Source organism: Nannospalax galili, unplaced genomic scaffold, assembly GCF_000622305.1.
Source record: "Nannospalax galili isolate Female #2095 unplaced genomic scaffold, S.galili_v1.0 scaffold161, whole genome shotgun sequence".
Classification (NCBI taxonomy): domain Eukaryota; kingdom Metazoa; phylum Chordata; class Mammalia; order Rodentia; family Spalacidae; genus Nannospalax; species Nannospalax galili.
In genome coordinates this window covers 998,465-1,025,161 of record NW_008348586.1, presented here as the reverse complement: position 1 = coordinate 1,025,161, position 26,697 = coordinate 998,465, and the positions used below count along the sequence as shown (strand labels likewise).

Genomic DNA, 26,697 nt, shown 5'->3' with positions numbered 1-26,697 from the left:
GAGGGCTCGAGATGGGGGTGGGGCTTGGACGGTGGCCGAGAGGCTTCGCGTCGCTGCGGTCCTCCCTCCCTCCGGGGTGGGCGGTCAGACAGGGACGATGTGGAGGCCGAAGCTGTCGGCCTGAAGCTTGATGTGGTCCCCGCGGTAACTAGTGGCGGTCATAGGCAGCGGCAGCAGCGGCAGGGGCGGAGCCCCGGGGGGCGGCACTATAATAATAAGGGGAACCTGGAAGTTAACACAGGAGAAGAATGGGCTGGGTGAGAGGACAAACAGGAGAACAAAAAAGGAAAGAAAAGCAAAGCAAAGACCTCCCCGGGTCCAGCGGGATCAGGGCTGGGAGACCAGTTGCCCAGGAGGACAGGGCGGGTGAGGGACCCGATAGGTGACACCCGGCTGCGGACCCTCCAAGGGGTGCGGCGAGGACACAGTAGCCAAGAGCCTTCCCGGTACCTGGGAGGGAGGGAAGGAAGGGACCAGGCAGGAGGCGCAGGCGTCCCTCAGGTATCCCCAGGCCTAAACACTGCCCTGACGAGCCTGTCTCCCTGACCCACCCAGGTACCCAGAGGTCGGGTGACCGGGATGGGACCTGGGTCCCGAAGCAGCACAGCCAAGCTGGCGGGCGGCCAAGCGGACGCTCTAAGCCGCGGGCCAGCTAGGTGGCGTACTCACTTAGTAAGGCGGGGTTGCTGAATCTCCAAGCCTCGTTGTAGGCGGTGTACTGGGGGTGGCTGTACGGGTTGCCCGAGAACTCGCTCCCTGCGAGAGGGTGGGGGAACCTGGATTAGATACCCGGCACGCCAGGGCGGGCTCAGTGAGTCCAGCTGGCGGCTTCTGCCCCCTCTCCGGTAGTCCCAGGCGCAGGTGTGACAGGCACGGCAATGGTGGGTGTGTGCAGGTCAGAGGCGAGGTCCATGTGGGGACAGCAGCCAGAAGTGAGAAGTACCCAAGCATGGAGGGATCTGTGGGCAGGTGCATGTCTGGGACCCCCTGCCGAGGCGCTTGAGGATCACCCAGAAAGGGTTTGCTCTGGGTCCGGTTGTGTCCACCTAGGCAACTTGGGTCGAAGAGCTTTTATGGCGGACACTTGCTCTAGGAACCATAGCTCCATAGGATGAAAGAGGGGGAGGGTGTTGAAGGGAGGCCCTTGGGACACTTTGCCCCAGAAAGTCTTAAGAATGGTATCTCAGGAGCTGTGCCAAAGCTGGGCGGCGGCGGGGGGGGGGCAGAAGGGGGGTCTACTGGAAGATACCACCTCCCATCTTTCTGTCTTGAGGTTCATAGGGGAGCCACACAGCAGAAGGAGACCACAGGAAGCAGGTGGACTGCCCGCTGGCCCAAGAGCAGAGTGGAGGACGCTATGGACTAAGATCATTGGGAGCTACCTCCCTCCCTCTGGGGGAGAAAGGCCAGGCCTCCGGGTTTCCCCCTCACCCTTTCTCCTGTGTGATGACCCCAGACTGTTTACAGTGATCCCTAACCACGGGTTAAGTAGAGGAGAAGGGGCCCCTCTCCAAGAGGGAGCTGGGGTGGGGGTGGGGGATGCAGCCACTGGAAAGCCTGTTTATTGACGAGGAGGGAAAGCATGCGTGCAGCAGGATAATGAGCTTCTGAGCTCAACTGTGACCAAGAGGAACTGAGCTATCTCCTTCCCCATCGCTAATGAAACAAGTGTAATTTCCTCATCAGCACTAGATTCTGTTTAACGACTCCCCCCTTGCCACCATGAGCTCTCTGCGGCTCCCCTCATCCCCACCTCCCTGCAGACTCCCCACTCTCTCCTCACCCCCACCTCTCTAAGACTTCCTCCAGCCTCCACCTGCTCACTGCTGGGATCTTCTTCCTCCGAAGAATCTCCTCGTCCCCCCACCCCAACCAAAGCTTCCACTTGCCTTTCCCTAAGTCTGAGCAGGAATCCGTTCACCCATACCTCCAATTCCTTTCAGCCCCTATTCTGTAACATCCTGCAAAGGACTCCCTAGTTTTTTCAGCACCACCTTCACTTACTCAGGGCTGTTCCTGGATGAATAAGGCTAATCACCCTCTTCTCCACTCCACCCCAAGTATAGAACTTTAGGAATAGGGCATACAAAAGGGCACCAGAGGCAGTGGGTTGCAGTCTGGGTGAGTCTTGGCCACTTTAAGACAAGAGGTTTTGGTGTTTCTGCAGATAAGATCTTCAACTCTCTTTGGCTTTAAGCTGCTCCCAATCTGGGGTAAAGGATAGAGACAGCAGCCACCTAAATATAGCCTCTGCCTCCCCAATTCCAAACTGGAGTCTAATGCCTCTCAGTAAAGGGTGGGTCAGAGCCCTGGAGGACCACAGAAGGCTGGCATCCTCTGAAGAGATGTAGAGGTGTTCTAGATTGTCTCTCTGAAGCCAAGTCTCCCTGGTTCCCTCCACAGCCTGCCCTCGGCTCCATTTCGAGGCTAGCTTCCTCCTCTCTCTGTAATGGGTTGGTTCTCTACACTAGACTCCCCCTCTGGCTTGGTGTGGACCAGGGTGGCTTTGTCTGAATGACTGACATGCCCCTGGAAATGGTTCTTGGCTCCAAGTTTCCATGGAAACCAGGGCAGGCTCTTCTAAGCAGTGTCAGCTAGCTGGGTTGGGCTGGGGCACTGAGGGTAAGACTGAGACTGAGTGTTCCTGGGGCACAGGCTTGGATGAGTGGGTGCTGGAGAGCAGCCATAACATAGAACTGTATAGACAAGGGGGCACATCTGCAAACTTACTCCTGCATTGCTTATGAGGGGCCAACTGCAGTCTCTAGAGAGACAAAGGGACAGAAGGACTCCCATCCACTCTCAGTCTCGGACTGCAGACCACTCAGCAGCTCACCCTCAGTTTAGTTACCCCCACCTAGATTAGACGGCTACAGCATTGTCACCTACCAGGCACCATTCCTGCCAGGGTGGAGGTAGGGTAGCTTCCCTGGCCAGTGGGGGGCACATGAGGGGGGTAACCAGGTAGAGTGGTGCTCGCCATATCACGACCTGGAAAAACACAAAGGGGAAGGAGTGAGGCCTGGAAGAGAGGGGACTGCCTCAGCTCACACCTCAGCTCCAGGGAGAGGACATTCTCAGAGAGGTAGGATCTCTGTGCAGATGTCCATCTGACCAAACAGGTCCCTGAGTACCTGCACATGGGTCTAAAGATCTAAGTGTCTGTGTCTATAAACAGCCTTATATGTGTCTGTGTGCATGTGCGTATACATTTTTGTGTCTGTGGATCTGTGTTCCTGCCTTTGCTTGTGTCTGCATTCCCAACCCAGGTGGAGATGGGCAGAGATGACCTGACTTTGCTCTTCCTTCACAGATATTCAGTTTGTAGTCTCTGTAGTCGTCAAATGGACCTCTGTCATCTTCTCTACTTCTCCCCTAACACTTATCTTTCCTTCAGGCTTTACAGACACCCCACTACCACCTGTACAAGGGTAGATGGGCATTCTTTAGGCTCTTTGAGTGGAGCTGTAGGTATGGAGGGCTGGAAACCAACCTGTGCACTATTTTGCTGTGATTGTAGATTAGAAATCTACAAAGATTAGAAATGATAGAAAACCATTCCTGAAGTGAATCAGGAATTTTGAGTGTAAGCAGATCAGAGCAAGTTCCAATGAGCAAAATCTGCTGCCCTCACCAGCAACCTCCCTGGAGGCCTCTATTATAATACCTAAGGCCTGGAGCATGGGAGACAGGGCTGTCCTGTCCTTGCCAGGATCTGGGAGTGGAGGCAAGATACTTCCATCCACACACCTTTCTTCTGTGACTGGCCTTCCTTCCTTGTTTGCCCCCTTCATTGCTGTGAAGGGGACACCAACTCCCTTTGCAATTTAGCATACTCCAGTCTTTACTGACTATTTGCTCTTTCCTCTCTCCCACACCCACACCCACTAGAGAATATCCTCTCCTGGGGCCCATGTATCTGCTGCAGATTCCCCTTATTCTCCTCACCAGCCAGTGTTCTGCCCCTCATGCTTCTGTCCAACTCTGAGAAGGCAAGGTGTGGCTGGAGGAAGTCACAGGACTATGCACACCTCACCCAGTTCACTTTCTTCTCCTTAGTTGGGCCCTAGACATATTTAGGTCCACAGAATGCCTCCTGGCTATTCCAGAACATCTTTCTTCATCACTGTTTCCTTGATGACCTCACCTGCATTTCTCAGACACATGTGCTTCCTCATCCCTACCTTGACACATTGGAGAGATTCATCTTTCTCTAAGAATACAGAGCTACAGCTCAGGTTTTTTCCATTTCTTGATATCTTCATTAGCTGTCCTACTCTCACCTCAAACTTTGTAGGAATATAAGCAGACTCACCTTCCCCTCCCTCAGTTCTCCCAACCCTTTGGAAGATAGACCAACAACTTTGGAGCCCTAAACCTAACCTTCTTCCTCCCTTCCTATATGAAGTTGCTTCTCCTTAGCCATTTCTCTTTCCCCTGCCACCTTCATAGTTTGCTCTTAAGCACCTCTTGGCTTCACCTAGTGGTTTTCCTTTGCTTGTATTCCTGCCTCCACATTCTTTTCTGTTACTCATCTGAAATGTGACTGCTAGGCTAGCCGTCCTGAAACACTGCTTTCATCACACCACTTCCCTTGCAACCATTGATTCCTTGTAGGCTATAGTTTGAATGGAAATTCTGCAGATGTTCAGAGCCACCTGGGTACTCGCTCCACTCAACTTTTGTAGCTCTAATTCTCACCTCTAGTTTAGTTTGTTTTTACCTTGAAAAGTAAAATGCCTGATTTCGGTATGACCTTTGCTTTTTCTTTACTCAATAGTTTTCCTCCAGTTCAAGCCTCAGAATTCGTATTATTCTACTCATCCCAGAAGTTTCCCTCTTTTATGCTTCCATGTCATCTGTGCTCCATGAATGACCATGTTATTGTGAAATGCATTGGTCCTGTTGTTTCATGTCATGGTTTGTATTTTCAAACAGACCATAAATCACCCCAAGGACTTATAAGTCATAAGACTATAGGACAGGACCTATAGTCTGATCCATCCTCCAAGGTTGAGAACATAGTATACACTCAATAAGTATGTGATCAGCTCTCAAAATCCCTCCATTACATTCATGACCAATTCCTGAGAGAATATAATGGTTTTCTAATAGTTTCTTATGTGTTTCTTTTCTAGAAAGACATAAAGCTAGGACAAAATGCACTTGAATCTTTTTCCTTAACATCAATTGAAACAATAATTTAATTTTTACAGGATGATGAACAATTTTCAGTGACAGATTCATCTATTGTGATTCATTTTACCATGCAGTACAATGATTTTTTTCTTTACCTGTCAAATGTACTAATATCTTACATTTTCTAAAATTCAATAGGCAGAGAAGAACTGACAAATTTGATGTCACTTTTGAATCTTACTCTAAAAAAGAATCTGCATTTGCTTTTTGTTTGTTTGTTTTTGTTTTGTTTTGAAACAGAGCTTCTCACTGTAGCCTAGGCTGGCTTCACACTTGTGATCCTCCTGCCTTGGACTTCTGAGTGCTGGGATTACAGGTGTACGCCACCACACCTTTATGGTCTTTGTTTTGTTGTAGGTAGTCTGCTGATTTTCTATTGTTAATTAAAAAAAATACACATTTCCTGACCATCTCTCAGTGGAGAGGACCTGAAATGTCAATAAGAGTAGCATTTTTTTTTTTTTTTTTTTTGGTCTTTTTGAAACATGGGTTCCCTGTAGCCCCAGCTGGTCTGGAACTCACTATGTAGACCAGGCTGGCCTCGAACTCACAGAGATCCACCTGCCTCTGCCTCCCAAGTGCTGGGACTACAGGCATGTGCCACCATGTCCGGCTTAAGAATAGTATCTTTTGGTTCCTGGAGAGCTTAACAATGTGGCACTTTTTGGTCAAAAGCCCAGGAGAGAAAAATATTATGGAAGATGTGGAGGTTTTGGAGCTAGGCACACCTAGAAACCAAGTCTTCCAGGCCTTGTGATCTTAATGTCTACAAAGCAGCCAGAAAGTAGAGTATGTCTCTCTCCTCCTCCTTTCTTCCCCCTCCCCCCCTTCTTTCTTTCATGCTGGGGATCATGGCTCTCTTCGTTAATAACATAAATTTGAATGTATCTGAATTTGTTCTTCAGCAACATGATTCCTACAACCTGTTGAACTTGAATCCTCATAACCTAAGGTATTCTCACAAATCCCTACTTAGATTCAGAAGAAGGAAAGGCTGGATGACTAGAAAGCCATCTCCAGCCAACTTGGAGGCAGTCCTTTGCAGTTTTTTCTCATAGCTTTCTTGCTTTCAGGATGGTATATCCAACTTCCAGCAGGAAGAAAGCTTTGCCTGTTGAAAGCCATTCACCAAGTGGTTGATTGGAAGGCACATTTTCAAATTCTATTTTTTTAAAAAAAATCTGAATCTACATTTGAAAAATGTGGGAAAAGAGACCCATGACAAAGAAAAAGGATTTGAGTTTCCTACTGTTTGCCATACAGCTGTGCTTTGTTCTGCAAGTGTCACCACAAAGAGGTACTGTTCAGGATCTCTGAGCCAATAAAGTGCAAGCCACTGCATACAAAGCATGCTCGATGGCTTCATTAGTACACAGGTGACACCTGAAGAGCACAAAAAATTGACCAAAGTCTTGTGAGAGCCATATATTCTTCTGGAACACTGTTGTCAATAATGGAGAACACATATTGCAGGAAGTTTTCAAATTACTAAGACTGTCATAGCATTTACCCAGCAGCATTCTTCGAGCAAGCCTCCTTTAGTGAGTGGATGTCAATGGGAAATGGAACAAGTGCAAGGAAGACTTGACAGAGCACTGGGCACTGCAGTACTACACAGAGATGGACAGATGGGGTAAAGATGACTGAAACTGTAAGATGGCCTAGCTGTCTTCCTTACACAAATACTTAAAAGCACAGAAATGGGAGAGAACAGCTACACGGCAGAATACATCTGTTATAAAATATGTGCCATCCAACGGAAGACAGGAGGCAGTAAAGCACTTGCTTTGCTCACTGACAATGCCAGTACCACGAAAATAGCATCAGGAATCACAAATGGATAAAAACTTCCATTACTATGAGAGAGTGGGCATTTCAGGTTGGTTACTTGCTTTCTAAGTTTACAAAGTTTTCAAAGATAAGTCTTCCAGATGGTCAAGTCCTTGTTTCAAAGGTAAGAAGACAGAGACACAGAGACTTAAAGACTCTCCTGTGACTATATGGCAGTAAATGATAGCACCAAAGTTAGAGGCCATGTCCATGCCACACTGCCTTTAATGACTACGTGGAGCCAGATATTCCCCAAAAGTCAAAGAAAAGGAAAAGAAGTTTTCCGACAAGCAAAAATCTCAGACCATCACACTGCCATTAAGACGAGATAAGAAAAAAGGGACACAAGGAATGAGCAAGTGATATGGAAGGTCTGTAGTAAAACTCCATGGGGCAGGGTATTCATCTCCTTTGAGAGTTTTCTAAAACACAAAAAGCCTCTCTGAGAAGCAGTAGTACCAGAGAATCTAAAAGTGTTAGAAGCACTGTACTTGATGAACATGCCTTCTCCGTTCAATGGCAGAAGTCCCCAAAGATTCTAAAGCCAATTTCTACAGCAATCACTACATCTGAATCAGACAGTGCACTTTTGTCAGACATTCCTTAGCAAATGGGCCAGAGCAAATCAACTGTTTTGCAGACTCTAAGTGCAGCCTCTCTTACAAGTACAGATAGAAGCAAAATGGGAGACTTTATTAAGAAATCAGAATTTTTTAGTCATCAGATAATTTGTGCTACTTTGTCAGGTATAAGATCAGCTGTGTATCTCCTTGCTCCTGGTCTCCCTAGCACTCACTGAGCAACTATGATATGTTAGTCAGTGCCTTCAATATTTTATATGGAATATCTCATTTAATCCTTTTATCAATTCTACCAGTTGACCTATTTTTAACCCCCACTTTTTAGGCAAACTAAAACACAGAGGAGCTAAGTATTATGTCAAGATTTCACAGCTAGTGGACAGCGGCACCTGGACTGCAGGACAAACAATACACTTGGGAACTGATACCAGAATGATATTCTCGCATACTGCACAACAAGAAAATAGAAAGCTATTTTGTCCAGGAAAAGTGACCTGGAATTATGCTAAACAAATCCTTCCTATAAGAAAACATCTTGGGCTGCTTGTTTCCTGTTTCAGCTTGTCTCATTTTTGTGCAGGGGAAGGGGTTATTGGAGCTCATTGATTCAATAGGACCCCATGGATACACTTCAAGAGATCTGTAGATAGCTATGCATAAACGTTATGTACAACACTGAGTAGGTGGTACATGTTTTTTAAAAAATCATATTCTCAAAGGTATTCATGACTTCAAAATGAATAAGCTATGCTCATAAAAAACCAAGAGAACCTCTGTTTTTTGGCACAAGACACTGATTTGTTTGCAACTACTTGAATAATATTAATAGGATTGTACAGTAAACAGCAAAATGTGAGATATTGGGCTTATCTCAAGTTCAGGCAAATGTCACATTCAGAAGACCAAGGGGATAATAAAAGAAAGGCATCCAAGAAGCAGAAACTGCTGTAGCTGCTGGCTTTGGCAACGAGACTTATTAGGCACAGATTTATACAGCAAAAGTTATATCCAATGAGTTTAGAGATGTGTTTTCTTGGCATCTTTCTCTGGAAATGAGCACTTTTGTTATCCATTTGACACTGTGGAGGACCCTAAGGCCAGAAAACATAACTCTTGATTTACTATCCTGTCCTCAAGTTTTGTCTGCCTCTCATAAGGTGGCAAAAACGGACACATTAGATTTCTTCAAGGCTGGCAGTCTGTGCCTACATCTGACACAAGCATTATGCTGCATACAAGAATAGTTATTAAATTTGTAATTATTGCCTAAATATATTGTACTTTTACATTTACAAGATACATGATACCTTAAAATCATCTTTGAATCTACAAAAGATGCTTTCAAAAGAAAGGGAAAGAGTTTTCTATATACTTCATTTTGCTTCTTATTTCCCAGATTTCCAGATCCTCTCAAGGTCTTCTAAAACAGAGGCGCCTGTGGGAGAACCACCCCACACCTAGGCTATTGTCTTGACCCCACACTCAGCCTAGACTGGCCTGCTCCAGGTTCCAGCAGAGGGGGCTGTGCTCACAGGTCAGGGTGGCAGCTCTTCCAGCTGAGCTGCTATCCACTGACAGCTGGACCTTCAGTCCCTGGGTGTCCCTAGGAAGGGATGTTATACCCCGTGTGCATGAACTCAGGGAGGTCTGCCCTTCAACTACCAAACTTCTGGATACAACTAGTTAGGCTATTTCCACCCTCTTTCCCTCAGCACTGCAGGCACAGGGACCCACAGGAGGTGGTTTCTTCTAACTCGGCTGGGCCATGGATGGAGCTACAGCCTCAGGAACCCGAGAGCAGGCCAGGGAGTGCTGGGGAGAATCCCATCTTCAAAGGGCTGAAAGGAAGCTGAGCTATGGCATAGTCCAGTTCATTTACGGAGGTGGAAACAGGCTTGGGAAGAGAGGATCTCCAGCACTCTTCTCGGTTTGTTTCCCAATACTGTCTTCTCTGACTCTATGAGTAAGTTGCAAATGAGGAGCACAGCTGGGCAGGAACTAGCCCAGGATGTTGGGTGGGGACTCACTGGTGGGCTCAGTACCCACACTCAGCCTAGACTGGCCTGCTCCAGGTTCCACTCAGTCTAGGCTGAGTGTGAGGCCAAGAGAGACTCGTATGCTGGGTGGGCAGAGGTTAAGCCTGTTTGCACAGTCTCCTGATACTCTAGGTCTCCCAGTTCCTCTCCGGCTTTATTTTGTTCTCTGAGAACACTGAATTGTCAGCTCTAATCCTTCTGAAAGCACAGCGTTTTTCAGGCGCTCTGTGTAAGTGAAACCCTAATCCCAAGGAAAACGGCCACTTAAGCTGCTGGAGCATTAGGCTGTTCTTGGAGCCAGTGCAGGATTTCCTCCTCCCTACTCGGCAGCCCAGCTGCCACCAGGGAGGAGAGCAAAGGATTCCAGGCTGAAGGCAGCAAAGCCCTCTCAGAAGTAACAATAGTGACTGCACTACCCAAAGCTCAGGGTTAAAGAAGCACTGGCTCATTTGTCCTGAGGCGACAGCTGCGGAGGGTCTTCCTGTCACCTTGTGGGTATTTGATTCTCTGAGAAACAGGTTTTCAAGTCTTGCCTAGGTGGTTGAAGGCCACCGAGACATTGCTAAGCCTTGGTTCTAATACACAGACCTGTAACATTCCTTGGGACATACCACTGAGAATTTCTGATTTTTCAGGAAATACTGGGTTAGCAGACTTCCTTAGCCAACTTTTTCTTAGAAAGTACCAAAGAGCGGAGCAAACAAGCTTAGTGTTGTGGGATTCCTTTGTGGTAAATTCCTCTTTGGGACACTTGAGCATCTCTAAACAATATCCAGTAGCTGAGATGTTCTTTTCACCTGGCTAATTGAGAAAATGGGGTGCCTTCCTAGGACCCTTCATTAGCTTGAGTTGGTTACTGTATGCACTTGAAATAAAGATCATTGATTTTGTGAAAATATTTTGATTCACATTCAGGCTGGCCTGCCTCCCTTACTGTAATCTAAATGGATTTGGGAGACTATACCATGAAGGAAAAGTGCTGTCTGTATGGTATGCTTAGCCTCTTGGGTTTGTCTCATCGATAAAGGAAAGAGATGAAGGAAATGGGAGAAATACCCATGGTATGAGCCAAAGTTGGGCTCAGCTTAAAAGTTCACAGAACTACATCTTTGCTGAGATGCCCCAAACCCTTGTCATCTTCCCTATAACTTCCTGTGTGCCACTGTTAGGCTGTGTGTGCTTCCACTCAGGCACACTGCTGGGGAGGGCAGGCCATCATTGCTGAGATGGCTGGTAGGCTCAGACATGGACGTGAGTTACAATGGTTTGGCTTCGATTGTCCTCAAAGCTGGCTTACCTCTTTCCCTGGAGTGGGTTAGTGCCTTTTCAACAGCTTTTCCCTCAAAAGGTAGGCTGGATAAAGGAGGAAGGGAAAGAGCCCCCATCCAATGACTTCCTAAGCTGCAGCAAATCTGTCAATGTCTCATTGCTATGAAAATGCCCCCATAATTAAATCACAGTGAGGTCTGGGGCTTAGGGTCCTTGGGGAGGTGGCTAGAGGCCTCAGGGATGTCTTGAGGAGGCCTAACCTTTTCTCCTTGGGGCTTCTCAGCCTAAATAAAGGCTCTAGAGCCCAGTGTTGTGGAGAAGCCCTCTGGCTTAGTTTGGTGGCCGTAGTAAAAGGCTTTCTGACTTGCCACGAGTCTGAAATCTCCCTCACCCTCTCCTTTCAAGGTTGGAGGGAAACTCTGATGTCTGTACCCTAAATTCCTCTAGCTAATCAGGGTCTTTGAGCCAAAAGACAGGAGTAAGAGACTCCCAACCTCCTTCAGAAACACTTCTGGGCTTTTATTGCCCTCTCCTCCCCATGAGGGGTGGGCCAAGGGCTAAGTGTTTATTTTATGGAGGGAAATGCAGTTGCATTGGAAGGGGGTTGTTAACTACAGGAAAGGGGTGGTCCCTGGAGGTACTCAGGACTCTGTCCTTCTGAGTAGGAGAAGGAAGTTTCCCAGGATCCATACCTCTATCTGCTAAAGAGACACTTTGTTACTCATTGCAAATGCAGGCAAGGAGTCTAAGCTGTTGAGCTGTGTCTAGGTTGCACCAGCCCTGCTTTCCCTGGCCTCCAGAACTCTGGGGTGCTTGCGTCATCCAGTTCCTCAGCTCTGAACTTTGGCTCTCCAGTTTCCCCACTTCTAATTAAACTTGCCAGTTTCTGGGACATCAATATTTCTGCCCCCTTCTCTCTGACTTGGCCACTTCCCCCTTGGGTGGCATCCATGGTGCCTTCCTGGACCTGAGTTACAATTTCCTTCAAAGCTGCCAAAGCCCTAGACTTTCAAAGAATTTTTTCTCAAGCTCTTGAATAAAACCACCTCCTCCTCGCCAGGGTTGAGTAGCTAACAAATCCCAGTGCTCCCTGTAATATACACAGGCACACACTGGGGAGGAGAGCATTGTTCTGATCCTCACGCCTCTAACATTTGACTATACCAAAGAAAAGCAAGATTCTCTACTGAAAGCACTCTGGGGGTCTGGATAAACTAGGGATCTTCCCACCACCACTCCAAAACAATAATGTGTGTTTTTCCTTCACCTTTTGTGGTCTCCATTATCTGACAATTTGCTGAGCACTGGAGGAAGGGCTCCTGGGTTCAGGTCTGTGCTAAAGACAAAACTGATAAATATTTCTTTTTCATCTTTTCCTTACTTTATCTTCACTTTTGATTGTTCCATGATGGCTGGCTCCTGGAGGTATTAATTGTCCTATGTATTGCTTCTGCTAACTCTACCTCATGATGGGTCACATTCACAGGAGGCATGTAATTTTCTACGATAAGTTCATCTCTAGTGGTAATTTTTTTTCCTATGGGAGTCCCTTGTATCTTGGATTATGGAGTATCTCTATAGAGATGACTTCACATTGTCCCTGCTGGCACATGAGAGTGAACTACTGTCTTGCACAAAATTTTATGTAAGTTCCTTGTTTGGGGTTCCTGCAAGTACTTATGGCATAAATTTAAACCTGGTTCCAGGTTTGGGCTTGGCGGGAGCGATCCCCATTTTTCATGATAACATGTTCCCCTCTCTGTTGTTTCTGTGGGTCATTGGGAGGAGCCTCTGTGTCCCCATTTCCTGGACAGTGTTGTCCCTGTCCTGTCTCTGCTTTTCTTGGGCTCAAGATCATGCCTCCTGTCTGGTACATTACTACCTCAACTTTTCCTCACTAGAGTTTACTTCTGTATGAAACCCACAGTGTTTTCTGTATCTGGCACCAAAACAAGGCTCGGTTGTGCATTAACTACTATATATATATAGGACAGAGTCTCCCTGTAGCCCCAGCTGGCCTGGAACTCGCTATGTAGACCAGGCTGGCCTCAAACTCAGAGATCCACCTGCCTCTGCCTCCTAAGTGCTGGGATTAAAAGTGTGTGCCACCATGCCCAGCTCTGTTGTTATATTTTATCCAGCTCTATTTTGCTAAATTTTGTCTGCTTTGTTTCTAGATATCAGCATTATTCCTCTTAATACCTTTGATTAACATGAGGGTGAGGAGAACACAAGGCTCTCCCAGTGCTTGGCAGTGATGCCCACTAGAGGCCAGTGAAGCCTGCTGCATGCAGCAGTTCTGGAGACAAATATGCTCCTCAGCTTCTCCAGAGAGCATGGAGCTGCTTTAGCACTGACTGCCTTCAGCACCATCTCAGCCCATGTGGACGGGGGACGGAAACCTGCTCTCTCCTGAAGAATGAGCTTTCCCTACTTCGAGGCACCCTCTGAACGCTCCAAAGCATTTTCAATGGCTTTAGGGATCTAAGAACTTGTTCTCATCTTCTCTTCCAAGATCGACATCCCTTTCAGGGTCTCTGTGGGCTCCCTTATTGCTGCAGCCTTGGCCAGATCCAGAGAAGAAGCCACCGGGAAGAGGGGCTCTCACTGCTACCAGTGATGGGAAACTAGGAAATGAAGGTTCCAGCATGCAGCTGAAGGCTGAGTCTTCTCTGAAGAGTCCCAGACTCAGAGGGTCTGTGGAATATTGAAGTGTTAAAGGCTGTCCCCCATAGGATTAAGAAGGTAGTAGAGGGTAACTCCAAGCAGCCACCCTAAGGAAGTCTGAGGCCAGAGACGCTGCCCATTCTCCCATCAAGTGGGTCCCATTTTCCTTATCACTTAAGAATGACTCGGCTCTGTTCCAAACCAGCAGCCTAGAGCAGTGGGCTGGAGAAAAGAGATGCTGCTGAGCTAAAGCAACCCAGCGGCAGAGGGGAGAGTGGGTGATAAATTTAAATAACCAGCTTGACTTGGCAGCTTGCTGAGTTGTGATGCAGTGAAATTAAAATCTCGGCAAAACTTGCAAACACCACCCAGAGAAATTGGTCTCTTGCCTTGGTTCCATGGTGGAAGGAGGGTGGGGGATGCTATGGGCTGAGTCCTAGCCTGTGGCAAACCACCCTTGCTTGCAATGTGATTAGCTGTGTCCTGGCCCACTGGGTCCCACTCGTTCCTCCACACAATAGTCCAGGCTCCTGTCTCCTCTCAGTCCTGACCTTGTGGAACAGCTGCATCAAGTGGCTGGTGAAGTTTGAAATCAGCCTCCAGTGCCAGGAGGTGGCAGGAATATCAATAAGGTCTGGCTTTTCAGGTTGGGCCAAGGCCTTCCTGGGCCAGCTTCCTTAAGACCCATTTCTGAAGGCTTGGCTATTTTCAAGGAGGAGGATGCGCTGGATACCTGTGATGTGAGGAATGGAGAGGACTTCTTGGACATCTTGGCTGTGAGCACAGCATGACCTTGCTGCGCCCTCATTTAGCACCCACCTGGCCACAATCGCCCACCTACCAGGCCCTTACTATTCTCAAATGAAGTTTTAATTTATTTTTCTCAAATATTTTGTTTTTTTTAAATTTTATGTGTATGAGTGGATTTTCTGCATGTGTGTTGTGTAATGCCCATGGAGGTCAGAAAAGGGAGTCAGATTCCCTGGAATTGGAGTTACCAGTGGTTATTAGCCACTATGTGAGTGCTGGGAATTGAACCCAGGTCCTCTGCAAAGGCAGACAGTGCTATCTTAACCACTGAGCTATTTCTCCAACCCGTGAAGTATGTTTTTAAAGAACATTTGAGAATTGAATGCAATGATTCACCCTTATAATTGCAGCACTGAGGAAGATGAGGCAGTCAGACTGCTGTGAGTTAGAGGCCAGCCTGGGCTCTGCAGATGGGGGGTAATCTTTGAAAGGAATTTCTGCAAATATATAAAGGGCTTTTCCCATCACCCCAGCCTCCTTGGAGCCCAGTTTTCATAGATGCTAGCATTTCTCTAGAAGAACTTGCCCCAAATCCCCCTCTCCTGGCTGTCCTTGTCATACTGGTCATTGCTACCTATCAAGTCCTGGCCCAAAGGCCAACACACTGGACCTGCTCCCAAGATGGCCCATGAAGTCTCTGGGCAATGCCTGTTTCTCACCTTGACAGTACCTCCAGCAAATTCTGTTTGTCCCCATAATAAACACATCATGAATCATTCATCTTTAATAGATTATGCAAATTAGGAGGACATAAAATCAACAAAGATCAATAGCTGCAGCCGTTTAATTGCCAGCAAAAACATTTTAAGAATGAGTATGATCTGCAGCCCTTTCTCGAGTAATGGCACTATTAATTCCCACATTGGATCTTGGTCTAAGTGTGGAAAAGTCATTCCCTGCCCCCAACCCCGTCTCCCCTCCCCCACCCCTCTCCCTACTTCTCTCTTTTTGGTAATTTCCAGTTTCTGAGAGAGTTTCCCCATCATTACCACTGGTGAACAGCTCCGAATGTTAATGGTTCTGCTTTTGTTACTCCTCGCTTGATTGAAATGTCGCATACAGATTGAGATGTTAGTGCTAACTTGCCACCTGGGAATGTCAAGCTGGGTCTGAAATGAACTTTTCTCACACTTGGATCCAGATGGATCAGCCGGAGATGTTCCCAGGCTGAGATGGGACCATTCCAGGGCCATGGGGGGAGGGGGGCATTGGTGGGGGATGCTCAAGGTGGAGGCACTTTTCTACAACAGCCCCTATGTCCCCTGTGGCAGGAGTCTTACCCAGAAGAGCCACATATCCATCCCCAAGAAGTACCTGCTTTCTGGACCGTGGCCCTGACTACAAAGAAAAGTCTCCTACACTCTTTTGCCAGTTGCCTGGGGAGGGCTACCTTCAAGAAGTAACCACTGCACCAGAAAGGTGGCCTGGCCAGGGTCAGAAGACCAATCAGATCAGAGGGAAACCAAGTTGGGTTTTTGAGAGCTCATACCAAGGGCCTGTTTATCTAAGATGTGTCTTGATTCATCTGGCCCAGCTAAGACCATCACTCCCCAAAGACTAGTCAGCTTGACAGTGCTTTGTAGATTCAGCCTTTGGATTCCTGGACACAGACTGAAACTTCATTTACTCTGGACACAGCCCTAGAAACCACTTCAGGAAAGCATGGGAAAGGCTAATGGCAGGGCTCCCTGGAGCCCCCTGGATGCTGGGTGGCTACTTTGAGCCCACCTCGACCTGAGCCGTGTTCCAATCAACACCAAGTCACCACCAGGGCCCTGTCCTACAGCAAGACCCCATGCCTGCTCCTGTCTTTGCAGTGGCTGTGATGGTGGCTGCCTACAGCCTTGCTGCCATGTCCCCAAGCTGCCTCCATTCACTTGGCAGGTAACGCCTCAGTGTCTCCCAATCCCCAACAAGACCCTTCTCAATCACCCTGTCTCCCAAGGTACAAACGGCACATTGGCTTTAGTGTCTCCAGAATAATTAGGTGAATTTTAATAACACCTCTCCCACTTGGGCACTCCCCTGGCCCGGAAACCCTTCCAAAGTTTGCAGCTCTGTACTCTGGAACGTCACCCACTGGTCCTGCATTTGATCTCCCCTGGCCTTGAAATCCAACTTGCTTTCAGTGACTTTCTCCAGGTTGCAGGACAAAGGCTGTAATAAGTATGCTCCTCTCTAACTCCACAGACCTGCTGCCATCCCCTCAAGCCCTAAGTCACAGCCACCCAAGTTGCCTGGAGAGAGAGGAAAGCAAGTCCCTCCAAACCATTGGGCACAGAGGAGCATGAAGGCTGGAGACTGGGCACCTCTGAGCCACTCTCTCCAGTTAGTCTCTTTGCCCTTGTTATTCTACACATACCCTAAACCAAAGGCTGGAAAGTCTGGGCACCCTAGGAGAGGAAGGAAATAAGGCAGAGGGAAGGCAGGAAGACAGTGGAGGGAACCAGCCACAGTTCCCACATTTTCAGACTGAAGCCCAAGATCCTGTCCACAATGTTTTCTCTATAAGTCTGCACACATCTGTTCGGAAAGTACCCTAAGTTTGGGGGATCTCAATCCTTCTCTCTCTGCAGATACCATGGCAGGGGGCCCACTTGTCACACTGGGCCCCAGATGGCATAGGCTGAGGCACCCCACTGAAAGCAGTGCCCCACCCTCCTGGAAGCCGCCTTACCAGTCACGACGGGGTATGTCTGTGTGCCTGACACATTGCTGCCCAGCTCAGGGTTGGTGGATGCAGATAGACTCGACTTGACTTCATCAAGCCCAGGGGTCAGGGCTGGGAGAGAGTACTCGTTCCCCTGGGAGGAGAGAGAAAGCGACAGCTCTCTATTAATGCATACACAGAGAAAGAAGTGATGTGCAGATGGGGAGGAGGATCGGGGAGCCCTCCCAGATGGGGTGGAAGGAGATGGCTGGGTGGGGCGGGGAGATGGGGAGGGTCAGGCTGGGTGGTGAGGGAGAGTTTGGGGAGGGTAGGAGTGGACTTGACACGGTGAGTGGAGGTACAGTATACACACTGAGGAATTCCCAGCACCCTTAAAGCTTCTGCATCATCTCCTGCCTAAGAAGCCCCAGGAGGTAGCATGGCAGTGGGGATTCCCTTGCTGAGAGGTGTGGGGTGCTCAGGTTCCTCTGGGTGGGAAACCTTGGAGAGCAGAGATGGGCCATGACACATGGCAGAGGTGGTAGTTGGGGGAAGGGCCTAATGGGGCCTCCAGCCTGGCACTGCTGGGCTGGCTGATGGGGTATGGGCGCCCCTTTTTTAAAAACAAACAAAGACAGCCCCATGGGCCCCTCGCTCTCTGCCTGTGCACTGGGGTATGAAATTGGGGAGGGGGAGAGTCCACATGGCTAACAGAAGGGTGGGAGGGGGCCAGTCATTGACTCTGAAAGGGTGTCCTGCCCGAAACACTCGGGTAATTGCCTTTTTATTGCAGCCACGGCCAAGCCAGACCCTGGAGCTGGGCAGACCAGGAGCCTGCACAAAGCAGGAAAAGTTGCTCTGATTAATATTAGGTTAAATTAAAACTGATTTTCTGCTCTTTCGGGTCCGTTTTTTTCCCTTCCGCTTCCTGGCCCCCCCAGAGGACCCCCTTCCCTCCCTGGCTGGACGGGATTGCCTCGTCATTTCCAATTCCTTCTCGTATTGATCTTCCTGTAGAAATCAGTTTTGTAATTAGCTGCAAATTAGGCCTTCTACTGGGGGTGAAGCTGCCCCCTGATTTATCACCAGAGTAATTCGCTGTGATCGGAGAGAAATTAAAATGAACTCAATTAGGCTTCGGATTTGCTTTATGGGCCCTGCTCTGAGTTTCAGGGGGAAAAATGACTGTGCTGGTGTTTAATAGTCTAATGAAAGTAAATAAAGGTTATTCATTGTAATACAGCCAGGGACTTGGGGAGGGTGCACTGAGCCGCCCGCCTTGGCCAGCTCCTCCTTTGTTGGTTTATGGCTCAGGGCACCTTAAAAAGACTTTTGATTTTTGTTTTATGAAGACAAACAGCTTATGGGATAAAAGAACAGGCGAGGAGAAAGGCAAGTGGCTAGGTGCTGTTGAAGTCTTAGAGTGGAACTGTGCTGTGTGGAGCCTCAGGGGCTTCGCCAGTGTACACGTGTGTATGTGGGTGTGCATGCGAGCTCGGGTACAAGCACAGCAGGTGTGTTGTGCTGCAGTTGGAGGCCTGGCCTAGGCCATATCTATGGGTTGGATGAAACTACCCTGGATGTGAGTGCATGCACTGGGGGCTATGCTGATTTGTGGGTTGGAAGCATGTGCTAGAGGGACCCTGAGCTGGTGATCTGCAGACAGTGTGCACCTACTGACTCTGCAGGACTGCTGGGTTATTCGGTGAGTACTGTGAGCTGTGTGGGGCAGGGAGAGCAGGTGGATGCTGTGAAAAATGTGAGGTCTTTTTAAAAATTAAAATTATGTTTTATTGTTGTGTATGGAGTGGAGTGTGCCATGTGGAAATCAGAGAACAACTTTGTGAAGTTAGCTTTCTCCTTCCCATTTTACTTAGATTCTGAGGATCAAACTCAGGTTGTCAGGTTTGCCTTGTTGGGTGGCAAGTGCCTTTACCCACTGAACCATCTCACTGGTCCTGAACTATGATGTCTTGGGACTATGTTTCAGAGTAGTATATTTTGATGTTTTGTATGCTGTATCCTATGTTGTGTGCTCTGGGCTCTTCTGCATCTGTAAGAATTGTAGGTGGCTGGGACAGCTGTCAGCTGGACGGGGATCACAGCGGACAGCTGCAACAGGGAGGAGGCAGGCACAGGTGGGCTTTCCTTCTGACACTGGATAGGAGGATCCTAGACTTTCTGTGGGAAGTGGTGGGAGTGGGGCAAGGGATATAGCAAGAGGATGTTCCTGAGAACCCCATACCAGGACAACAAAATGGCAGAGCTTGGAGGAACTGATGGACGACACACTAAAGCCTTTCACAGAGAAACAGAAGCTCTAAATGCAGATAAGACTGATGCTTGCATCCAGACCTTATCATTTCCAATTATGATATATCACAATGATTTTTCTTAACTATACCTTAATGTCTGTCTGTGCTAGCATGTTCACACAGGACACACACGGTAGCCATATGAACACATGCAGTGCTGGTGTTTGGTGTCCAAGAGGCCTTGTTCTGGCCAGTTCCTTTCCATATCTGCGTAAGCAGGAAGCTCCTTTCTCACCTGTTCTGACTTGATGTGCTCTGATGCCTGGAAGACATCAGGATAGGAAGGACGCTCAAAGACTCGATCCAAAGCTTCCAGTTGCTGCTGGGTAAAGGTGTCAGCTCGCAAGTGCTTCCGCAAACTGTCCACGCCACTCTGGGAGTCTCCATTGGGGACTGAACCCTCGGACACATCTGAGGAATACAGGAACATTTGGGTCACGAGCACCAGGCCAGCACAGAGGTACGGAAAGAATGCAGTGGACAAAGGGGCGGGTACCTGGCTCTGGCCCCCAGGTTTATGCACCCCTTACTCTCAGCTCATAAACTAGAGGGGTTGACCCAAGAAGCTGGTCCTTCCTCAGAGACCTGATTGAGGAAGCAAGTGCCCTGAAAGAGCTGGGAAGGGCGGTCACAGCATGGTAGGCAGGAAGAGCTGGGCAGAGGTGGAGTCTGAGGGTGCTCTGGAGCTGTCTCCAAGTTCTTCCCAAGGCTCCCGGTTCCCTAGCTTGGGTCAGCCTGGGTGAGGGGCCAGGTTCTCAGGCTGGCATTACTAATCCTGTGAAGAATTGAACCTGGCTCTGAGATAAATTTCAGTTCCACGGATTCCAAGGGTTGAAAATCATCAAATCTCTGAGGTGAATGTGATGCTTAGAGACTGGGTAAAGTAACTACTCCTGAGGGAGGAGGGGCTCTGAGACCAGAGCTGAGGTGCTCAGATTGGGCTGGGCTGGAGACAGAGCAGGAGGAAGGATCATGTGTGCTGCCAAGCACCCCCGTGGGCAGACTCCAGAGAGCATGTGGATTGCTACACCCTAGCTACCCTTCTCTCCTGGAAGTCTCTGGCTCTGGCCTCAGTCAGGAGCCAGCTCCCGGGAAGCCTGGTTCTTCCTTCAGATTTCCACAAGGAGCCAAGACTTTCTCTATGAAAGAAGGGCCTGGTGGTGACCACTAGTGTCTGCTTCAGGCCACAAGGCAGTCCTGTTTCCGTGTCAGGCTCCAGGTGGACATGCTTACCATGTGGATATGCTCACCACCCTGTGATCCCTGCCTCCCCTTGTCTCTGCTTTCTAGCGTTCTGTCACTTGGAGCTTTTAGAGCATGCCATGGGCAAAGTGCCCATTTTGTTGCCTCTCCTTGAACCCCTGCCTAGCACCAGGTTGTCATTCCTTGGTTTTCCTCAGCCCAAGACCAGCTAGGGAGCCTTGGGGCTCAGACCAGCCTATGCTTTAGGCCTTAGGGTATTCCTCTGGGACTGTTATATATATCAGTTTATAGGTGATTATATGATATGATATAATCAATATTGCATTATATACAGTAACACCGTACAGTATCATTTGGGAGACCATAGAAAGTATTACATATTGATTAACCTCAACCTACAGCCATCCTCCCTTCTCAGATGAAGCACAGGACTCTGCTTTCCTAAAGGATCCCCCATCTTCCCACTGTACTGTTCAGGAAGGGGCCCTTCTCAGATGAAGCACAGGACTCTGCTTTCCTAAAGGATCCCCCATCTTGCCACTGTACTGTTCAGGAAGGGGTGGGAAAGCAAAGAAAGAGAGAGAGAGAGAGAGAGAGAGAGAGAGAGAGAGATCAAAACCAGCCTAAGACATTCTTAATGGCAGCCCTGTGTTCCTGAAGACACAAAACCTGGTAGTTGTATTTTTTCTGCACAAGGTTCTGGAACCATTTTCAGTCTTAGGGATATAGTGACCCTAGGCATGGGAACTGGAGCATGGTATATTTATTTTCCCCCTTTGTGTAAATATTTTCTATGCATATACACTTGTACATAATAAACATCTAGAGAAATAAGGGTCTGAGTGTGAAATTTTTGTTTGTTTTTGTCTTGTTTGATTGTTTGAGATAGGTTTCCCTGTATCTATAGCTAGCCTGGAGCTTGCTATGTAGACCAGGCTGGTCAGGACTCATAGAGGTCTTCCTGTCTGCCTCTGCCTCTAGAGTGCTGGAACTGAAGGCATATACCACCAGGCCCAGCCTCTGAGTGTGTTTAAATGAGAGTAAGAGCCTTCTGAAAGGTTATGTGTGCTTGAGGACTGTGGCCCACACCTGTATCTCCCATGAGCACTCCTCTTTCCAGGATGTGAGTCTCCCTGACCCCGCTGCCTGTCAGTATCTGCATGTTCCACTGTGCCTAATGGTATCATCCTGCATCCCTCCTGCCTTTTGGGGAAGCTGGGCTGTCAGGGCCAAGGGAGAACAGCATCAAGAATCTTTGTGTATGGTTCCTGCTGTGTTACCAAATGGGTCCTAGGGAGTCCATTCACACACAAGTGTGAGGACGCACATTGGAAAGATGCATATCATGTCTCTGTGTGGATTTGTGTACATGCCTGTGTGTGTGGCTTGCCTCACCCTGTACTTGAGTGTGTGTGGGGGGGGAGCTGAACTGAAGCTTTGTCCTCAGGTCACTGGCTGGAGGAGTCTCTTTGCCTTCATTTATTCAGGGGCCTTTCAGATCTTGACAAATCTGTCACTCTAAATTTGCGAGAGATTATGGTGCTCTCGCCCCAGCCCGCAGAGAGGTGATATATGATATCTGCTGCCCCTATTGATTGCCTGATCTGGTGGCAGAGGCCGGCGAAATGAACTTGAAATGAACATCATGCCTCAACTCATTGTGCGTATAATACACTACTTAATCCCACATTTTTCAGCCGCTATGGAATTCAATTGATCAATCATGTTCCACTGATAGTACTGTTTTAGGGGTTATTGCTGCTCCCTCCACTCACTGACCTTTTTATTTATTTATTTATTTATTTTTTGTACACTCAGGCCCTGGTGGTGAGACAGGTTACAGAGGCAGCAAAGGAGAGCAGGGGAGGGTGGAGGGGAAGGCACAAGGAAGCCTGCTACTGAAAGAAGAGACAGCAGGAGGTGGAGACCGGAAGAAGGGGAGAAGGAAGGTGGGAGAATGGCAGTAAGACGGTGCTCGTGGAGCAGGACAACAGGGCAATGAAAGCAAGCACAGAACTCCCACCCCAGGCTAGAGGAGGCTCATGTGGGAAGAAAGGCCACAAGGAATCATCTTCATCCGGAAAGGCAGGGTTATAATGAATGGCAGAGGAACATCCAGGAAGCTATGGGAAGACAGGGAGGTGAGCTGCAGGGCAAGAAGATAGGTACACTACTGGTGGGGGGACAGGGAGACACCCCCAACTTAGCCACAGGTCTCCTGGGCTGTCACTGACTTGTTCCACAGAAGGGATGGCATGCCCCTTCAGGGAGGCAAGGAGTGAGGAAAGGAAGTGGGAGGGACCACGGGTTAGGAAGATGCAAGGAGACACTTCCTTCCAGAAGGAGGAAGCCCAGGAGCAGAGAAAGAACAGAAAGAGGAGAGGGAAAAGGGAGATGCCTCTGACACCAGAAACTGCGAGGTGCTGGCTGGGGTGAGGATGCTTGGCACAGGAATGGAATCTGCTCTAGTGCTTCCAGAGGAGGGGCCGCTATGGAGAGCAGCCCGGGGTGTGGATGGGGCCCTGGGCTGGGAGAGGAAGAAATGGGTAAGAGGGTAGAAAGAAGAAAGATAAAGAGAAAACAGGGATGAAGAGAACAGAAAAGGGAAATAAAACAAGCAGTCCACCCAAGGACAGCTGGAAAGAGCACTCAGGTGGCACTTCCCTCAGGCAGTCTTGGAGGTGACAGTAAGGGAAGAAAGGAGACCATTGTGAGGCTCTGAGCTTGAAGGACCATCTGGCAAAGCTGGGCTAACAGCAGAAGTAGAAACAAGTCCTGACCTAGGTTTTTGAGTTAAGAAGGAAGGAACATGTGAGAGTAGTTAGACAGCATCTATATTGAAGACAATTTCCCCACCCAAGGAGCCAGACTATGGGCTCCTTATGGGCAGGGACTATGACTGATGCATTTCTGTAACGTCATGCCAGGCATGGCACATAGCAGGTACTCAACAGTCCTTGATTGCCCTGATCCAAGCACACAGATTCTTTTATACCAATGTTACAAATATTAACTCTCAAGTCAAGTATAACACATCACATAGTAAAAATAGCTATACCTAAAAATGCATATATGTAGGTTACAGAATTGTTACAAAGGATTAAAGAGGCAAAGAGGTTGAAGGAGTTCAAACAAACTTGAGAGGCCAAAGCTGGAAAGCTGATAGAAATACAAATAAAGTCTCTGTGGGGTGAGATAACAAAGGAGCTAGATGTTTCTGGAGAGGCACTGTAGCTAGTGTTGTAGAATCCAGATGCAGGGTTAGAGTTGAGCCCAGCAGCAGAGGGGCACATAGCAGGTACTCAACAGATGAATGAATGAATGAATGAATGAATGACTCTCCTGAACTGACCCTTGCAGAAAATTTCTGGATGAGTCACCCGATTAGCCTGGCACCTGGGATACTCAATCACTTGTCAGATCAGTCGTACAGCATCAACCCAGATTCCCTGGAGGCCCTTTCCACCTCAGCAATACTGTCCCACCCACCTATAGTGCCTCAAGCCAACAGAAAACACTGTGTTCCCAGTTAGGAGAGAACTTAGTCTTGGAGCCACAGGGCTACCACTCAGAACAGGAGCAAGGACAGGGCTCAGAGTCTACATTTGGATTCCCTGTGCCATGAAGGCTGGAGTACGGTGTCCGTATGTCCTGGATTTTCTTCAACAATTCCCACTTTCAATATCCAACTCTAAGGCCATGCTCTTACAGGAAGGTTGGGAAAATGTAGGTTTATTAAGTCCTTCCCAGTGCTCTGAAAGAACTACGTGCTGGTCTAATAGTTTCTACCAATCAAGGATTTAGTCCTGTGCTTCTCTGCCCTGCCAGACACCCCAGCAGCACACAAGGATCAAAGGCCCCTTGGCTGCAGATGCTGCTCAGTGGAGAGCATTTACCTAGCACACTTGAGGCCTTGGGTTCAATCTGCAGTTCCACCAAACAAACAAATCACAACAAAAACAATTCTGAAGTTGGACATAGTGGTACCTGCCTGCAATCCCAGCACTTGGGAGGCTGAGGCAGGAAGACTGCGAGCTCCAAGTCAGCTAGGACCAGTGAGACTATCTCAAAATACCAAAACTAAAACAAAGCAAAACAACAGCAACAAAAACAACAATGCTTCTGTACCTCAGAGCTCATTAATCCTTCCAATAGTCTTGTGAGGTACACACTGTGATACCTATCTTACATATACAGAAACCAAGACAAAGAGAAGTTACATAGCTTGTTAAAGGACATACAGCTAATAAATGACAGGCAGGATTTGAACCCAGGTCTGACACCACAGCTTGCCTTCTAAGTCATTTCATTCTGTGGCATAGATACTGACTCCAGGGTCTCAGCTGAGGGCCACTGGGCCCCACTCAAGGCACATCCTCAGTTCTCTTCTGGCACCCTCACTTTAGTGAAGCTAAAACTTGTGTTGTATAGTGACTGAGTACAAACTGCCCCGATGATTAGGGCACGAAATTCATCATGTGACAGTCATAGAAACTATTTGGAGGGGTAGGAGATAGGAGGGCCACTTGTCCAAAGTCAGACAACTGGGTAGGAGACTCTCAGGCCTGTGGTCATTTTAGGTGCTCTGCCCACTACAGTGCGAGCACGCTCAAGAAGAATGAGCCTACTACAAATCTTTTCTGGAGCACAGACAGGATATAGATAAATCAATTAAATAACACAGTGCTAAGCTAAATCTTTGACATCTAGTATGCTTTCCTGGGGGACAAACCCATATTATCTTTGACTGCTTTCTATTTGCTGGGCACCTAACAAAGTCTTCATGGATCTTAGGTTACTTGGGCTTCCAAATCATTTCCAACAAAGGAAAAGATTGTAATTCCCTTTTCACTTGTGAAGAAACAAGTTCAGAGTCACTGAGGTTCAGATTAGGTAAGGATAAATTCTGGCTCTAAGGTGGTTCCACAGGAGCCCAGCTTAGGGAAGGTGCTCAGTGAATGTTTAGCTATAGGCTGAAATGATAGGCAACAGCACTGCCCACTCAGCCCCATGGCAGAGAGTTCCAGTCTCTGTGTTGAGAAGGCCAATCATGAAAGCAAAGATCACCTTGACTGGAAAGGCTGCCACTAACATAGTCACAGCAGTGACTTTCTGATCGTGATTTTTTACCTTCTTGTCTATGTTTTCCATATTGTTCAGACTTTGTGCAATAGGCATGTACTACTTCCAGAATCTTCATTAAAAATGTCTCAGGGGCAAAGCATTGTGGTGTAGGCCTTTAATCCCAGCACTCAGGAGGCAGAGGTAGGTGGATCTCTGTGAGATTGAGGCCAGCCGGTCTATGTAGTAAGTTCCAGGCCAGCTGGGGCAATAGGAAGACCCTGTCTCAAAAAACAAAAACCAAACAAACAAAATGTCTCAGGACTAGGGGTAGGGCTTAGTGATATAACACATGTTCAAGGCTCTGGCTTCAATTCCCAACACACATGTATACACACACACACACACACACACACACACACACACACACACATACACACACACACAGAGGTGCACACATACATATACATGTGAAAAAGAAAACAAAAGAAAAAAATTGTCTTACTCCTCCATCTGACCACTTCATGATTAACCTTACTCCCTCAGCACTGTCCCTCCATTTATTTCTGGGCTGCTCTAGAGCAGACCCCACCTCATACCTCTCACCCCAGACTAGAACCCTCCAACTAGCCAGTTACAAATGGGGTTGTCCAGTGAGGTCTCAGAAGTCTGGGGAGTGGGACGTCACTGAACACCATGACTTGGGCTAGGGCTAGAGACAAGGGACAGAAATAGTCTTTCTTCCTTGTGAGTTTACCTTCTGTCTGAATTTCCAAAGTGGTCACTGCAAAAGACAAAAGGTAGATGGGGCCATGCACGGACTAAAAAGGAGGTGGGTAATGGGAACACACAGAATGAAATGATGCTGTTTCCTTGGTCAGAAGACACCAGGGCTTTTCAAAGTCTACAAGGTCAGGCAGAGACAAGCTTGGACAGGCCACTAAATCCTTAGCCATCTGGGAACAACTTTTTAACGTACAAAAAACAACTGTACTAACTTCGGTTTCTTTTTTAAAATTTTCTAGTGCTAGGGATCAAGCCCAGGGCCTTACCTGTGCTACGCAAGCATTCTAACA

At 48.0% G+C, this 26,697-nt stretch overlaps 1 protein-coding gene across 7 annotated transcripts in view; it reads right to left on the bottom strand.

Moving 5' to 3' along the window:
• Positions 1 to 26,697, bottom strand: part of Pax2 (paired box 2) — a 79,438-nt gene continuing 52,741 nt past the window's right edge. For 3 of the 7 annotated variants that reach the window (XM_008845562.3, XM_017801219.2, XM_017801218.2), the window contains 5 exons: positions 19,593 to 19,768; positions 17,070 to 17,196; positions 2,890 to 2,991; positions 670 to 756; positions 1 to 225 (listed from right to left, as the gene is read on the bottom strand). In XM_008845562.3, coding sequence (XP_008843784.1) covers positions 149 to 225; positions 670 to 756; positions 2,890 to 2,991; positions 17,070 to 17,196; positions 19,593 to 19,768 — 569 coding nt within the window. In that variant the 3' untranslated portion in view covers positions 1 to 148. The remainder of the gene's footprint in view (positions 226 to 669; positions 757 to 2,889; positions 2,992 to 17,069; positions 17,197 to 19,592; positions 19,769 to 26,697) is intronic. The other 4 variants (XM_008845561.3, XM_017801217.2, XM_008845558.3 and 1 more) reach the window with 3 other exon arrangements.